Genomic DNA, 16,096 nt, shown 5'->3' with positions numbered 1-16,096 from the left:
GAGGTGAGCTGTGAGATCATTGCTCTGATGAGGAGCATTCCTTCTGCCAGCTTCCCTTAGCATATATATCTATATAAATATATATATATATCTAAAATCATCCTGGCTATTAATAGCAATAACACTTTGTGATGCTGGGTGTCTCAGATCAGTCTCAAGGCCTAACAGAGGCAGATGAACATGCAAAGTTTGACAGGGCTGAGAGGTGTAAATCTAAGAAAACAGGGCTTCAATGGGGAAAAAATGAGCTTTGAGAGGGTCTGAGAGATGGGGTGGCTCAGGCACTGCAAATAAATCAGGTTGTATCTGCCAGGGAGGTGCTGCACATTTGGTGATGAAATGTGCTCATTTTTGTAGGAAACAACAGAATTAAATCCTGCTTTTAGTGGGAAAGTCAATTCTGCCTTAACTGCAAAGCCGCTAGCAATGGCTCCACAAATAAGAAATATAATAATTATGATAATTAATAAAGATAATAATACAGTCAAACCTTGCTAATGACTCAGAGGCTGCTTACTAATTACTGAATTTTGTGGATAAACAAGCCAGAATAATGCATCATAAAATACATTTTGTTCCATTATTTTGACATCTCTCGTTTAGTTTTAATTATTTATACTTCATAATACACCAGTCACTCTACTTGGGAAGGTTTTATAAAAATAATGAAGCTCTAATAATGTGACATGTCAGTTCAATATTTGCTGAAACAGGGAGACAGGAAAACCAGTTTTTTCAGGGGCTGTGTAAATCAGGAAGGGCACAGACCAGTGGAGCTCAGATATTCAAAGTTTTAATGCAAAATATTAGACATCTCTATTCTGCCTTTGACTGGGAGCCCTTGGAGCAGCTTCCCTGGTGGAGAATTCCTGAAGCCAACCTGCTTTGCTGCTAAAAGCAGAAGGATCGATGCTGGTTCTCCAGAAAAATCACACAGTTTGAAAAAATAAGAATAAATGTGAAGTAGATTTTGTGCCCAAGTCAATTTTTATCCTTAAATCAATTTTTTTCCACCACCATGAGGGCTGAAAGCTTGTTTTTAATTTAAATGAGAGCTACGATTTTTACATAATCATTTGATTCCTGGAGCTGGCATTCCCTCTAAACCCCAGCCTGCCTTCCTCCTCCCTGAATTTGGCAGAAATTGGCCCTACTACAATGAAAGATGCTGGAGAAAGAACTCAGCATTTATTTAGCTCAGTTTTCCAGCTCCAGAGAGTCCTGAAGGGTGTATGTTGGAAATAAGCCTTCAGAGTCAGTTAGGAAGGCTTTTTCTAAGAGAAAAAAACCCCAAACAATTTCTCTTGGAGATTTGCCAGCAAACTGACTCTACCAGCCCTGTCCCAGCTCTTTGCCAGCACATGGGCCGGTTGTTACAACTTTGAAGCGTTTCCCTCTATCTGGGGATGGGATAAGGCACTGCAAAACCACTCTGTATATAATATCCTCTCCCACTGGGCTGCTTTTCCAGAGGGATCTGTTGGGAGCCGCTGGAAGGGAGAGGGAGAGCCTGGAGAGTGTGGCAGCGGAGCAGGAGGGGGAACCCTGCCCGGCCAGGCTGTTCACCTGCCAGCATCCCCCTCCCCACCGACACTTTTGGGGTTCCCATGCTGCTGTGCCCTGGAAGGGGATGGCCGGGAGGCTGGTCATGGATGGAGCTGCATTATAAACATGGGATGTGGGGGGAGAAGGAGGGTCTCCCTGCCTTGGGGAGCAGGAAGCCAACGCCAGGTGCAGAGGTTGAGTCTGGCTGTTCTCTCCAGGCTGGGAGAGGCTCAGGCCTTCCAGAAATAGGGCGCAGTTCGGGGTTCTAAATGGGGCAGCTATTTGGGGTTCCTACTGAGGGTGGATCAGTGGGCTGGAGAGCATCCTTCATCAGCGGGTGGGCTCTAGGTGCGGAGGGAAATGAAGCCGCTGGGCAGCGGCCCATGTCGGGAGAGGGCACAGAGGATGTGACAGGATCCGCAGCGGGCAGCGAGAACCGGCGGGGCAGCCGCGTTCGGGGGCTGGGGAGCGCTCAGGGCTGCAGCGTTTGGGGCCGAGGAGCGCATAGGGCTGCTCGGCGGGGATGCAGTGTTTGGGGTCGGGGAGCGCTCAGGGCTGCACCGTTTGGGGCCGAGGAGCGCTAAACGCTGCTCGGCGGGAATGCAGTGTTTGGGGTCGGGGAGCATTCAGGGCTGCAGCGTTTGGGATCGGGGGCGCTCAGCGCTGCTCGGTGGGGATGCCGCGTTTGGGGCTGCTCGGCAGGGCTGCAGCTCGGGCCCGGGGAGCGCTCAGCGCTGCTCGGCCCGGCCGCAGCGGCGCTGGCCGAGCCCCGGGGCGGGAGGAGCCCGCGAACAATAGCGGCCCCGGCGCGGGGCGGTGCGGAGCGGGGCGGGCCGGGGGCCGCCGCCCGCCCTGTCCCCGCCCTCTCCCCGCGCCACAGGCACCGCCGCCGCCGCACCGGGTCCATGCCCGCTGGAGCCCCCGCCTGCCGCCCGCAGCCCCGGCATGGACGTTCGGTTCTACCCCTCCGCGCCCCCCGCCGTGGGCTCGCTGCCCGGCGCGGACCCCACTTGCCTCGGCCCGCTGGATTATTATCACTGCAACAAGGTACCGGCGGCTTCTCGGGGGGTGCGCGGCTCGGCGCGTCCCGCCGCTGCTCCGCGGCTCCGGGCGCGGGGAAGGAAAGTGCGGGAGGGAATTTTGAAAGTGGTCTGGGAGCGGAGCGGGGGGAGCCGTCGGGTGCCTGGGAGAGCCCGACCGTCCGGGAGCGGAGCGCGGTGTCCGTCTGTCCGTCCGTCCGTGTGTCCGTGCCGGGAGCGCTCGGCCCGGGCCGATGCGCGAGGTGGGGGGTGTTGTTACGCTTGTTGTCGGGTACTTTTTTCCTGTTGTTCTTGGCCGTGTTGTTGTTTTGCACCTTCTCCGAGCCGGGTCGCGGCTCCTCCCGAACCGGGTCCGGCCCCAGCGCTCCCCTCCCTACCCGGCTGCCCCAGCGGAGGGGACAGCCAGCCCCGGGCTGGGGTGTCAGGGGACAGCCAGCCTCGGGCCAGGGTGCCCCTGTGTCCCCAGAGCCCCAGCACGGCGGGGACACCTCCCTCAGCCCCATCTTCCCCGCTCGCCGCAGCTGCCAGGCGAAGCGCCCCGCACTTGTAACGGGAGAGGGATGCGCAGGGGACATTTGAGAGCGCGGAGGTGCTGTAGGAAATTTCCCTCAGCCTAGAGAAGGCGAAGCGAAGGGGACAGATGCTACTTGAGGCATAAGGAGTTCTCTGCGAGTATCGCCTAGCTCGCTGTGGGTAAACAGCGCTGATGTTTCAGCTACAAAGCCGTGGGATCCAGATCCCTTTGGAGGGATGTAACATCCCAGATGTAATCCTTGCTGTCTTCCGGGCCAAGCAATTCGGGTAATTGCGTTGAAAAAAAGTTAATAAAAGGAGAAAATGCTCTTCTGCGTTGGTACAGCAGCTCAGGATGCTCTCGGCTTGTCTGACTGTTGTGATACTTTGGGATCAAACTCTTAAAACACAAGCAGAGGGAAATGTGTGTAGCTTCCCAGACATGACAAATTAATCTTTATGTCCCAAGAGATGTATTTAACTGTTTCTCTGTCATTTGGTTATTTATCTCTTTTTGTTGAGTTGTAGCAAACCTAATAGTTCTCGTTTATTTTGATACGCTGGAGTATAGTGAAAGGAAACAACTTTCATTGTTTTCGCCCGTATCTGCTACCGCTGGCTTCGAAGTGTTTTATTATCTCTGCCGTTGCTCTTAAAACACTAAATATGCTCTTAAAATACTAAGGAGAGCCGGATCACCTGGGAGCAGGACATTTGTCCTGCTGAAACATCAGCCCGTAGTGTGCGAAGGCAGAAATCTGGGATCATGTGAGCGCGAGCCACTGGCAACTGCGGCTGTCCCCAAACCCTGCCGGCTTTCGGAACTCGCTTTTACCAAGAAGTTGTAGGATGCCAAGATGATTTGCTTTGCCTCGCAGTGTTTGGTGCGGAGCTGGGGCTTGCGGCCGCGCTCGCAGTGTCTCAGACTCGGCGCTGCCGGTCCCGTGTCCCCCGCCCTAGCCTTGGGGCGCGGGGCCCCTCGTCGTCAGCTCATCCGTGGCCTGAATCCCTGAGATTAGTCCCGGATTAGGCGGTCGCAATTGATCCGCGGGTCCTCGCTGCCGCTGCGGCCGGGAAATCGCCTCTCCTGGGGGTGCGGCGAGCTCCGGCCGGTGGGAGCGGTGCGATGGGTGCTGTGCTGCCGGGACACCGGACAGGAGCACCCAGGTACTGACCACTGCCACCAGATGCTGCTGTTGTCATGCTACCGAGGATCTTAAGGCAGCGGCAGAAGAAAGGAAGTGATTTACCCTTTGCTGATATTCAGGGCGCTTTTTTTTTGCTTTTTTTTTTTTTCCCCCCTTCTTTTCTTTTCTGAGTTTCAAATGGCATTTGCTTATGCACAGCCGTGCACGTTTGTCTGTGGCATGAGGCCGCCGGGATGAAGGCAGGGATGGAATGGGCTGGCTCTTTCCCTGGCAGCCTGCAGGTGTAACTTCACATCACACCCTGGCCCGGAGCGCTGCGGGAGGAGGCGTCTCCTGCTGCTTTTCCTCTGGATAACTCCGGCAGGTGCGGGGTGGGATCACCAGCAGCGTGCTGATCTCTGGTGCCTGCCATGGAACAAGAGCTCTCCTGCTTCCCGGGGTCTCATGGATACTCTGGGAAACTCCAGAACTCCCACCAATCCCAACCCTATTGCTCCTGTCCGGTGCTGGTGGCTCAGTCCAGGGCTGGGCTCAAAGCATTTCCACTTTAAAAACCTACAGAGGAGGATAGGGATGGACTGGAAAAAATCAGAATTCTCCAGCTATGGTGTGCAGATATCCCAGAAAAAATCCAGCTCTGGGAAGGATCTGGGCAAGGAGCACTTAGAGGCTCTTTGCTGTCCTCCTTTTTCGCTGAGTTTATGGAGATGCTCTAAAGCCTTTGTTTTGTTCTGTTTTTTTTTTTTTTTTTTTCCCCTTTATTTATTTATTTATTTATTTAGAGGGAAGTCAGCAAAGCTGGGCTGTGCAGTGTCACTGTGCATAAATAACTTGCTGGGAGCACGGCAGAGCTTTGCCATCGCCGAGAGCTGCCTTAGCCCAGAGCAGCCTGAAATGTTAATGGAATTGTTTTGTGCACTTACTGGACATGATATTGTTACCAGGAGGTCTCCAGTCTCACCTGCACGCTGCAGTCAGCCACAATTCCTCTTTGCAGCTACACAGGGGCCTATTGCACATCAGCATTTCCATTTCTGAAAGGACAAGGGATGTTTAGAGGGATAATGAAATGGGAGTGCGTTCAGCCCAGGCCTCCCCAGGAGGGGGGAATTTGCACCCTTTCTTTAACTGTTTCCACAACATCCCAGTTTTCCCAGGAAGGGCTGGCCACTGGGAGGGATGGAGAAAGTGGTGAGGAGATGGACACCCACGAGAGGCAGGGTGAGAAGGAGCCCTCCCTGCTGCTGACTGTGTTTGGTGAGGAGTTCTGATGGGTCAGGAGTATTGGTGGCATTGAAGCTGAGGAAAAGGGCTCCCTGTGTAAACCAGTCCCTGTCACTGGGGATCCTGCAGGGAGCAGCCTGCCATGGCAGCTGGAGAGAGGAGCCAGCCCCAAACTTTCTGGTGCTCAGGGAGCTGCTGCTTGCAGCCTGATGCTCCTTGGAGGCATTTTTAGGGCTGCAAAGCTCTCAGCCCAAGGTGTGGGGGTGATAAGGAGCCACCTGAGAGGACAAACTGCAACGAGCATTTCCCACTCTGGAGTGCTGTCCCCTCCATCCTGGGGGCTGGATCCAGGACCTGCACCATCTCTGGGACAGCAGGAACACCTCTGGTGTCTGCACAGTAGCCACAAGGGACTGGAAGGTTCAGCTGAAAGTGTGAGGAGCCCTCATGCAAACTGCAACACCCATCCCTGTCATCACCTGAGCGCTGCTAAAGAAAACCCCTACCTCTGGTCTGGATTCTTGTGTAAATTTGGGTCTAAACCCCTTTGTCTGTCCTTTCTGGCCATTTTTCTGGGGCATTGGTATCTGCTGCAGACCCCTTGCTGCTCACTTGCCAGGAGCAGTGTTTTGAGCTGCTTTCACAGGGTTTCACAGGGTTTTGAGCTGCTCGTCTGCGGTGCCAGTGTTTTGGGTCAGATGATGTTCCTCTCCCTTCTAAGGGGGTGTTGCTCCCTGGTGGGGTATTCTCCCACCCCTCCCATTGCTTTGAGAAAATGTGGGGATTTTTCTTACTGGAGCTCTAGGGAGATTCTGCAGCTGTATTTTGCAATAAGTAAATCAGGGTAAAAAATGTGCATTTTAGTAACACCGAGGCTCGTTCTGCTCTTTGCACAGCTTTAGTGACAGGCTCTGGTGTGCTGGCTGATACACCAGCAAGGAAGGGTTTTTCCTAGATCCTAAATTGTGTGTGTGGGTCCACGAAGCTCAGGAGGGAGTTTTTCCTTCTCAGCCCAAGCAAAATTGCCTTGGCAAGGGAGCCTGTGACAGGAATCCTGCCAGAGCACGATACCCTGCACTGTTTCACTCAGGGATGCTGAGATGCAGGAGGAGTGATCCTGCTCCCCAGGGGCATCTTTGGGGAGTGAATAATCATCTCTATTCGTCCTGCAGAAATAAATTTAAATATAAATTCTTCCTGCTTGCTTCTGGTGTTACAACGGTCAGACTGAGTTAGCATGATGCCCAATTTCCAGCCAGTGGAATTGATGGGGATCAAGGAGGAGGATGAGGAGGACTCAGCCTGGGAATACCAAATGCACACTGCTGTGAGACCCTGGGAGTGTGATCCTTGGAACCCCTGTGCTGGGGGCTCTGTTATTAACCCTGCAGGATTTCTGTAGGATTCATCAGCACCATCAAACCTTTTCCTGAATTTTCCTTGTAGGATCCTGCAGCTTTGCCTCTCCAAACACACCCTCTGTCTTGCCTTTTAGCTGATAAATTGACAAAAACTCTTTTGCAATACACCATTAAAATCTACTGGTTTTAATCTCTAACCAATGCACTCTTCTTTTAAGAACCCTTCAGAAATGGGATCTGAGCTGGTATGAGCTCGAGTCCATGTAGCAAATGCATTTCTGTGAAATGTTCTGTTTTGACTTTTACAATAAATTGTAAATTGCAGTGATAAACATTGTCTCTTTCCTGGTTCCAACACTGCTTTGCCATTCTGGAAGATAAAATACATTCTTTCTCTTCCTACTTCCGAAGCCAACTCTGTTCTGAAGTAGCATAAATCTTTCTTTGGAGATGGAGGATTTTGGATGCAGAACAAAGTCCAGCAGATTTTTAATTTGGGGCCCATTTCATTCTCATTTGGCAGGCAGCTCCTGTTGATTTGCAAATGTAGATTTTTTAATTTTCTTTTTTCTTTTAGGCCCTGAATATAGGCAAGGGCTTTCTCTGAAAAGTGATTGAGTTACTCAGTGGGACAAACTTGTGTTCTCCAGAGTGGTCTTTGATGGGCTGCACAGCAGAAAGTGCTTGAAACTCCATTTTTTGCCTTGGGCTTTAAGGGATTGGGAGCTAAATAATGAATGTCCATCCATTCACAGAAAATGTTGTTCTCCCTGCATGCACAGAGAGGAGGCTTTAATCTGGTTGTTTGGGAACAATGGGAGATGTTTTGAAGACCAGTCTGACTTGTGTGTAACAACACATTTGTTTGGGCTGCTTCTGAATAACCTTGTCAAGGGCCTGGTTTGTGGAAGTCCTTGTAGCAGAAGAAACACCAAGAGACAAAAAATTTGGATCAAAACTATATAAGTTTCTCTGATTTATTTATGGTTCTTCAAATCAATGATTGTCCCTTGAATCGGTCTTCCAAAGCCTGTGGATGTTACAGCACAACAACTGCAGGGTAAATCCATGAACAGCTCTACCTTGGACCTCTGAGCCTGCAACAGGATCAGCTTGTGCATCCAGAACAGAGAAAACATTCTGTTAATAAATTATATTTCCTTGTGCAGACCAGAGCATTCAGTAACGTGGAGGGTGCATAGCTGATCCTCGTGCCAGGGCAGTGGCAGAGCACTGGAACCTTGCAGGGCTCTTCCAGCTTTTCCTCCTTGTAAGGATGGCACTGCCAGCTCCTTTCCTGGGGGTGGTTATTGCCATTGTGATCTTTCTGCAGCATTTACAGAAAAATCTCTATTTTCATGCTGCCTTCACTTTGCATCTCTTTCCTGCTGGATACAAGGAGCAGGAGGTGAGGATGCTCCAGCACCACAGACTGGGAGGGGGGAGTGTTTTCCCCTCAAGGTGCAATTTTTCCCTATTACCTTTGTACTCCTCTGTTTTTTTAATAAAATGAGCTCTAAATGCTTTTACCATAAGTTGGGTTATATCTTGCAGTATAAATGAAGCATATAATTGTGTTTTCCTAACAGCTCCACATTAAAAATAAGTTACTGTGTTGCTAATGTGTTTTTCCTGACTATTTTCCATCCGGTGAGTGCAAGGCTTCTGTCTGAACTGCCGTGTAGCAGCACCTCTGCCTCCTCTTGAGATCTTATTCAGTATTCCTCAAGTCAAGCTGAAGTGTTAGTGTGATTAGAGCTTTCAAACTATTAATTCCTAATTGGAGGTTTGAGCTCTAATGTTCCACCTTTGTGATTTTACACTCGTTTTAATATAATTAAATAATGCATAATGTATGTTCTATAATATTACACATAAATTATAGATGGCATATACTACATTCTAGGGTGTGCATCAATTATCTATTATCTAATATATTATATAAATTATGTTATGTATTATATATGATATATTATATATAATTATAGTGTATACTTAGGGATGCTCAGCTCATCTTCAGCAGGAAATCTTCCAGCAAAACTTACTGGAGCAAGCACTGATCATACCACTCTTTACAAAATAGGAAAAAAAAAATAGAAAACAGCTGTAAATCACTTGATTTTGCAGCTATATGACCTGATCTAAATATCTAAATTATCTGCCTCCCCCACACTTTTCCTATTGTTTCCCTCTGGAGGTTTGGTTCTGATGGATGCCATTTCTTCCCTGAAAAATGGCCCTGGCTGCTGCAGGCAGAATCTTTGCCACAGAACCTCTCTCCACCACCCCCAGCTTTTGCATGGATTGCTTGACCTCTGCAGATATAATTAAATCTCTTCCTGACGACTGAGAGATTGCAGCTCGGCTCTGTGGAGAAGGGAACTGGGAGGGAAATGTTAAAGGGGGCCTGAGCCAGGAGCTGTTCTTGGGAGAGATTTTGTGCTGGTCACTGCACGTGGCTTCAGAGGAGCCTGATCTGCAGCAATCAGCCCAGCCTTGGTCCAAGGCAGCTTCCTGACCTCTAATTCTGTGCAGAACCTGGGCACAGGAGGTTGAATTTTGCCAGTGTTTAAAATGTTGAAGGTTTAATTTTTATTTTCTGTTGCTTTGAGGACTCAGCCCCTTGCTCTCACAGTGCCTTTTCCCCTGGGTTTTTGAGGATCTCATGACTTAGCAGGTGCTAGGAAAGGGCAGTGACATGTGGGGTGGGTGGCAGAATTGCTGCAGCTCTGCTCTGAGCCTCTTGTCCCCATTGCCAATGAGGCACAGAGAGCCTCATCCTAGAGGAGAAGCTCTGGGACAGCCCTGGCACTGAGGAGCTCAGGGGAGGTGGAGGATGAGCCCTGGCACGTGCCACCCTCCCCTCTGGTGACGTGCCACCATCCTCCCTGTCACCCAGGTCCCCACGACCCCATGGATCCTGTCCCACCCCCCAGTGGCAAGGAGCATCTTTTTATCAGATTATCTGGATCACATTAGCAGGTTTCTCTTCCCACAAAACCTATGGATGAATCAGAGTTTCCATCCCCATCTGGGCTGGTCAGGGAGGCTCCATCCCCCTTCTTCCCAGCTGTCTGCATGTGCATGGTGCTTTTCCTCTCCATGTTAGAAAAAACAATCATCTTCCTCTCCATCTCTGCTCTTGCCAGTGGCCAAGGTTGGGAGATAAGAGCTGTGTCATGCTCTGCCTTTTATCCTCTCCAGGAACTGCCTGGGTTTCCCTCTGCAGAAGCAGCAGCTCAGCTCAGGGCCCCCCAGACATGTGGGGGTTATTTTAGGAATAATTTGAGCCACCCTGAGCACTGAGTATCCCTTGCAGCAGATCCAGGTCCATGGAGAAGTGCAAGCAGAGCCTGGGACATCTGAAATTCTCTCTTCCAAAGATGTGGATCTCCACATTTATACCTGTGAAAGAAGTTTCACTTTTCCATCCAGGAATGATATTATTATCCCTAAACATCTCCCTCTCCCTGGGAATGTGGTAGGGCTGTGTGAGCTCTTTAGGAGTTGTCAAGCCTTTTGAAAACCCTCAAATGCAACAGTTTTAGTGTGAAGGATGATGTTGAGAAGGGGAGAAACAGAACATTGTTTCTTAGTTTTCTTGGGTGCTTCTTTAAACAGAGGGGGTTTATACACTAATTAATCTCAGAACATTGTGCCTGCAGTGCAAGAATGATGTATTTTTACAGAATTAGATCTGCTGTCCCCACTGTCAGAAGAGAGGCAGTGTACCCTGGAGTCCTCAACTAATAGAAGAGAAACTTTGACAGGATGGAAAGGAAATGTATGAAAACCTTAGTGAATTCTAGCTGAATTATCTTGGTTTGTTTCAACTTATGCAATAGCCCAAAAAAGCATTAGAATATTGTATGAAGAAGAAAAAGCAGAAGTATTGGAGGAGGGGGACATAAAGAACAGAAACTGGGGCTTGTAGCAATGGAAAATATTCCCCCCCATCAGATCCTACTCTGTTTGTTCATGCTCAACCCAGGGAGGCAGCTTTTCCCCTGCTGCATTATCTTGTCTCTAAATAGCGTTCAAAGGAGAAAAAGAATGTGCTGTTAAAAATATCAAACTTTTGGGAATGGCTGGCAGACTTGAGCACTGATAAGCATTGCTGATTGAAGATCAAACAAGCCTTGAAGAAAAACCTTCCAGTGAGCACTGTGGGTCCAGCCCTGCAGCCAGACAGTGAGGTCAGCTTCAATCCATGGATATTTAGGGACTGACTCTGGAATTATGGTCTGGGCTCCTCTACCCCAGACGGATGTTGGTGACACAGTGGTTTAAACTTGATAAATCTGCTCAAGCTGAGACCAGCATTTATTGCATGCCATGAGTTTGTATTAGTAGGTGGTAGCTGTGTGTATATATATATATATATTTTTTTTTTTTCCCCTTCACTTAAGATAAAGAGAAAAGGCAGCAGGTCATAATGTGAACTGAAGACTGCTGGCATTTGTTTTTTAATTAATTGACAACCTGTGTTTCTGTGTCACGGTGGCAAATTAATAGTGGGTGGCCATCTGTTTGCAAAGCAGATAGTTCTGGCTGTGCCAAACATGTGGAGTATTTAACCATTTGATTTAAATCAGACCAGAATGGTGGTTTTTTGAACACTCTATTATTGGGTTTTCCTTTTAAGAGTTAGGCTTTGAAAAGGAGAAAAATATTGAAATGGGTTTTTTAGTTTCATAAACTTGCAGGCCTTTAAGTGAGTTGTTTGGCATATTTGGCCTTCTTTTTAGGAGAGGCCAAATCCTGGTGGGAATAACAACATGGAGATTCAATCACCTGTGGAAGTGGGGTACCCAATTTGTGTGAGAGCACCAAAGAAACAAACACATGTTAAAAACCATAAAGTAGCTCAGGCTGGAGGGGACCCCTGGAAATGTATTTGAACTAATTTCAGTAGCACCTTCTGGGATTGAGATGGCAGAAAAGAAAAATATCAATAGACTTTCTGCTCTAATACAGTGAGAGTCTCAGTGGTGGTGGCTGCAATCAAATGCTAAATAAAAAGTTTGCAATAAAAAGGGCTTTAGTGAGAATTAATAAAATGTGAAATGCCTCGTTCCTTGGAAAACATGTGGTATTGACTGAGATTTAGAATATGTCCTGGGAGCAGGGAATCTGGATTGCAGGCTCCAGAGCTGGCTCTGGCATCCTTTCCCTGCATGCATTAATATTACTCATTTATTTATTTGATTTTTTTTAACTTTTTTTTTTTTTTTTTTTTTTTTTTTTTTTTGTGTGGAAAGGTTACAATGTGCAAGTTTGAGAGGAAATAAGTGAAGAGCTGGAATCAAGGGCAGCCCTGCACAAAATTATCATCCTCTTTTCCCACTCCTTCCCCTTCCTATGCTGTGCATGGCAGGGAGATGATCTTTAAGGTCCCTTCCAACCCCAACTGGATTCTAAACCAGGATGCTTGTATTGCAGGCAAGCCCAAGTTTATTATGGGAACTTTCCTGATTGAGTTTAACTCCTGCTATCCAGAGCTGCCCTCCAGAAGCCACAGATAGTTCCCATTTTCAGGAAAGCACTGCTTGAACTCTCTGGGAAATGTGGATTTTTATCATCCTCTTGTTTTGAGGAACTGTCTTTGGGTGTTCTGAAGCTCATCTGGGGCTTCTCCCTGAGCTGGAAATCTTGGATAGCTCAGAGGCAGGAAGAGCCTGGTGCTGGCTCTGGGGCTTGTGTCACTGTCACCGTGCCATGAGCACGGGGATGCTGCCAGCTTGGAAGGGATGCTGTGCTTGGCACAAAAAGGTCTGGAAAACAGGCTGCTCCCTTGCCTAGCACAGACAGAGCAGGAAGGCTGCAGGACCCACAGGCTCCTGGAGAGCTGCTGGGGCTCTTCCCATCCCTGGGACACCAGGCCATGGTGCTGAGGGACCAGGTGTCCTCAGGAGCTGTGAGATGGGGCTGCTGGTTGCTGTCTTGCTCTCTGGGTGTGGGCATGTGCTTCCAAAAACACAGAGATGTGGTGCTTGGGGACGTGGTTTAATGATGGCCTTGGCAGTGCTGAGTTGGTGGTTGGACTTGATGATGTTGGAAGAGTTTTCCCACCTTGGGATTCTCATTCTCTGGTGGCACTAAGGAACTTGAACAATTAACATAACAACACTAAGGACTGTGGGAAGAACACTTCCTAAATTATAAACAAATGTTTCTCAGGGCTTGAACTCAGTGCCAGGTTTGTCCTTGGTGAAATCTGGCTGACTCCCACAGCCAGGCACCTCCTGATGGCTCCTGGCTCACACTGCCCCAGATCTGCTGGCCCAGTGCCCCCTGTCCTGCTGGAAGGTGCTGGATGGTTCTGGATGGTTGGACTCAGTGATGCTGGAGGTGTTTCCCCACCTCAGGACATCCAGCAGGACAAGGGCAAGCTGGGCCTCATCTCTTCGGACATTGTGGAGCCACTAACGAGGCCAGTGGGGTGATCCAGCCTTCTGTGGGGCTTTTTCTGGGTCTGGTTTGGGATTCTCGGGGCTGTTCCATGCCAGGCCATGAGCTGACGATCCTTATGGGTCACTTCCAACTCGGAATATTCACATCCCAGAGCGAAATGCAGCAACACCAGCTGAGTTGAGTTCAAAAGGAGGGAGTTTGTGTGGCTGGAGCTTTGGGAGCGTGGTGCAGTGATGGAGCCAGGCTCTGCAGGGCTGGCTGCCCATAAGCTCCATGCCTGGGCATCTGCCTGGGCTCCTCTGAGCCCCAGCCAGTGAGAGCTGCTCATCCCTGGAGCCCGTGAGGCTCAGCTTTGCCCTGAGTGTCACTGCAGCTCCTTGGTGAAGCAAAAAGCTCCATCCCATGGGGGTGGGGAGAGGTGGCAGCTCAAAGTTTAATTCCCTGCTCGTCTCAGCCACGATTCGGGCTTGGTTTCCCTCTGTGGAGGCTTCCCCTCTCCCTGTCTGCTGCTTCTGTTGCGTTTGTTATTTATTCTTTCCTAGCCCGGGGGCTGCTGCGAGAGGTGTCTCTGTGCTCTGCCGGCTGTTCCTGATGCTTCCCTCTCCTCGCTAATACCAATTGTTCCTGCCAAGAGCGCTGCCTGGTGTTATGTAAACCTCGAATCTCGGGCTAACGCGGCGCTGCGGGGCTCGCACAGGCGGGGCTGCCCCCAGGGCGATGTGTGTGTGCTGTGCCATGAGCGAGCCACGGGCTGCCCGGCCCGGCCCCTGCCCTGGCAGCCCCAGCGGGGCAGGAGAGCCGGGCTGCAGCTGTTCGCAGGGCATTTCTGGCACACGGGTCTGCAGCGCTGCTGGGGATGCTCTGGGAGAGTTCTGCACCCATCCCTGCCCGAGCGGTGCCTGTGCTGCTGATGGAATTAGGGTTCCTGCAGATCTTCATGGAGATGTTTTGTCCAGGTTTACGCCTCTTCTCCGGTTATTTACCTGGAAAGTGATATTAGCAAAATCTTAATGAATTTCTAAGTGCTGCTTCATGTGATTTGACAGCCAGGAATCTCTCAAAAGAGGAAGAAAATAAAAGAGAGAGATCCACCATTGCTCTGTGCCCAGCCTCTTCCCCATCCACTCCACTGCTTTTGAGAGATTAAAAAGAGATTAAATCCTGCTGAGCTGGCAGGTGATGTTGATGAATGTTTGGAGGGGATTAGGTAAATCCATTCCTCCTTCTGATTTAGCTCAAGATTTGAACTCATTGATAAAATTTGTCCAGGTTTTACCTCTGAAACCTACTTTGAGCCAGTGAAGGTGTAAATGAAGGCAGGGTTTGTTTTTTGGAGCAGAAAGGATAATGAATTAGCCTTTGTAAGGCTGATGAAGGTTTAAGATTGCTGTGCATCTACAACTATTGCAGTGTCCAGTGAATCCTCACTGCCACAGAATTAGAGGGTGCCCAGGCTGGTTCCTTGGCTGGAGGAGTCTGGCCTGATGCTTGTGCTGTAGTGCAGGGAGATGCTCTGCAACAACCAACCTGCCTGTGCAGGACACTGTTCCTGTGTGGCACTGGAGTTCTCACCAAAAACTGCCATTTCTCAGACTTGGGGTGACATGGAATGGACACAGCTGTGGGGCTCAGGGGCTGCAGGAGAGGATTCCAGTTCCAAGGACACATTTGGAACAAGGCTCAGCATCAGCATGAGGGACTGTCCTGGTGGTGTCAGGTATAATCTCCACTGCTCTGTGCTGCCCCTGGTCAGATGGAGTCCTGAGGTGCAGGAAGATCTGCTGGGAGGGCAGGAGTGCCCTGGTGGAGCCTCCAGCCTGGAAGAGCTTTACAGAGCAGGGCAGGGCATTGCTGCCAGAGCTCTGCACTGCCCATGGCATCCATGGCAAGGCAGAGAGGGGCAAAGCTCTGTGCAAAGCCACTTGGGGGGTTCTGGGGAAGAGCTCCCACCTGCTGCCCTGTTTGGAGTCCTGCCCTGAGACTGCTCTCAGAGGGCTTGGTCACCTCAGCATTTCACCCCTGTGCCCACCTCAGCTCAGTTTCCCTGCATGGAAACAGTGGTAACTTTGGGATAACAGCTTTGCAGGTCTCTCTGTGCTGCTTAGCAAAACTGACATTCAGAAGTCACCTGGATACAGGTGAAGGTGGCAGGTGGCTGATGCTGAGTGTGACCTGGAGCTGCAGGCTCTGTAAAGCAGGGATGAAGTCAGAGATGGTCTGTACCAGGATCAGGCTTGTTCCCTGAGGAGCAAATCTACTTCCTCTGATCTGCTCTGGATTTCTGCAGCAAATGCAGCCCCCTCCCAATCCTTAAAGATGCTGCTGGGGTGGGTAGGAAGCCTGATAATGTCACAGACAACTGGGAATACTTTCAAGAACATAACTGGGAACAATTTAGAAATAATTTCAAAATAAGGATTTTTTTTTCAGTGTGTCATTGGAATGTATGCTTTTCTAGAAAGTAGGAGGAAAGAGAGCTTGAAATTAAATGTATTATTAAACAGACCTTTCTTAACTCTCATTAAGGAAGAGGATTTGGAGGGAAGTGTTTTCCAGTTTCTTTATCGTGTTGCTGCACAAGCTGGTGTTTGCCAAGCTGGTATTCTTGACTCCTTCAAGAAGAGCAAAAATGAAAGTTAAATTCCATGTATATTGGAAAAGAATATTTGGTACCCATTGTTTGTGATGATGGTAGTCTGTTTAAAATAAAGTTACCTTTGTATTTGCTTAGTTTCACTCTAAACAGGGAAATAATGGCTTTTGTAATGTCTCTATTAGAGGAGTATTGTTTGAAAGCACTTTGGGCTTACATTAGTTGAGTGCAAAATGAATTCCTGTTCTGGAGCAAATA

General features: G+C 49.3%; 1 protein-coding gene across 2 annotated transcripts in view; it reads left to right on the top strand.

Moving 5' to 3' along the window:
• Positions 1–2,403: 2,403 nt before the first annotated feature.
• The window catches only part of TOX2 (TOX high mobility group box family member 2), a 153,678-nt gene continuing 139,985 nt past the window's right edge, over positions 2,404–16,096 (top strand). For both annotated transcript variants that reach the window (XM_079322014.1, XM_079322013.1), the window contains exon 1: positions 2,404–2,592. In XM_079322014.1, the coding sequence (XP_079178140.1) occupies positions 2,491–2,592 (102 nt within the window). In that variant the 5' untranslated portion in view covers positions 2,404–2,490. The remainder of the gene's footprint in view (positions 2,593–16,096) is intronic.

The sequence above is a fragment of the Erithacus rubecula genome, assembly GCF_903797595.1.
Source record: "Erithacus rubecula genome assembly, chromosome: 18".
Taxonomy (NCBI): domain Eukaryota; kingdom Metazoa; phylum Chordata; class Aves; order Passeriformes; family Muscicapidae; genus Erithacus; species Erithacus rubecula.
Note: the sequence above shows the minus strand (reverse complement) of the source record. Positions and strands in the feature narration are given on the sequence as shown.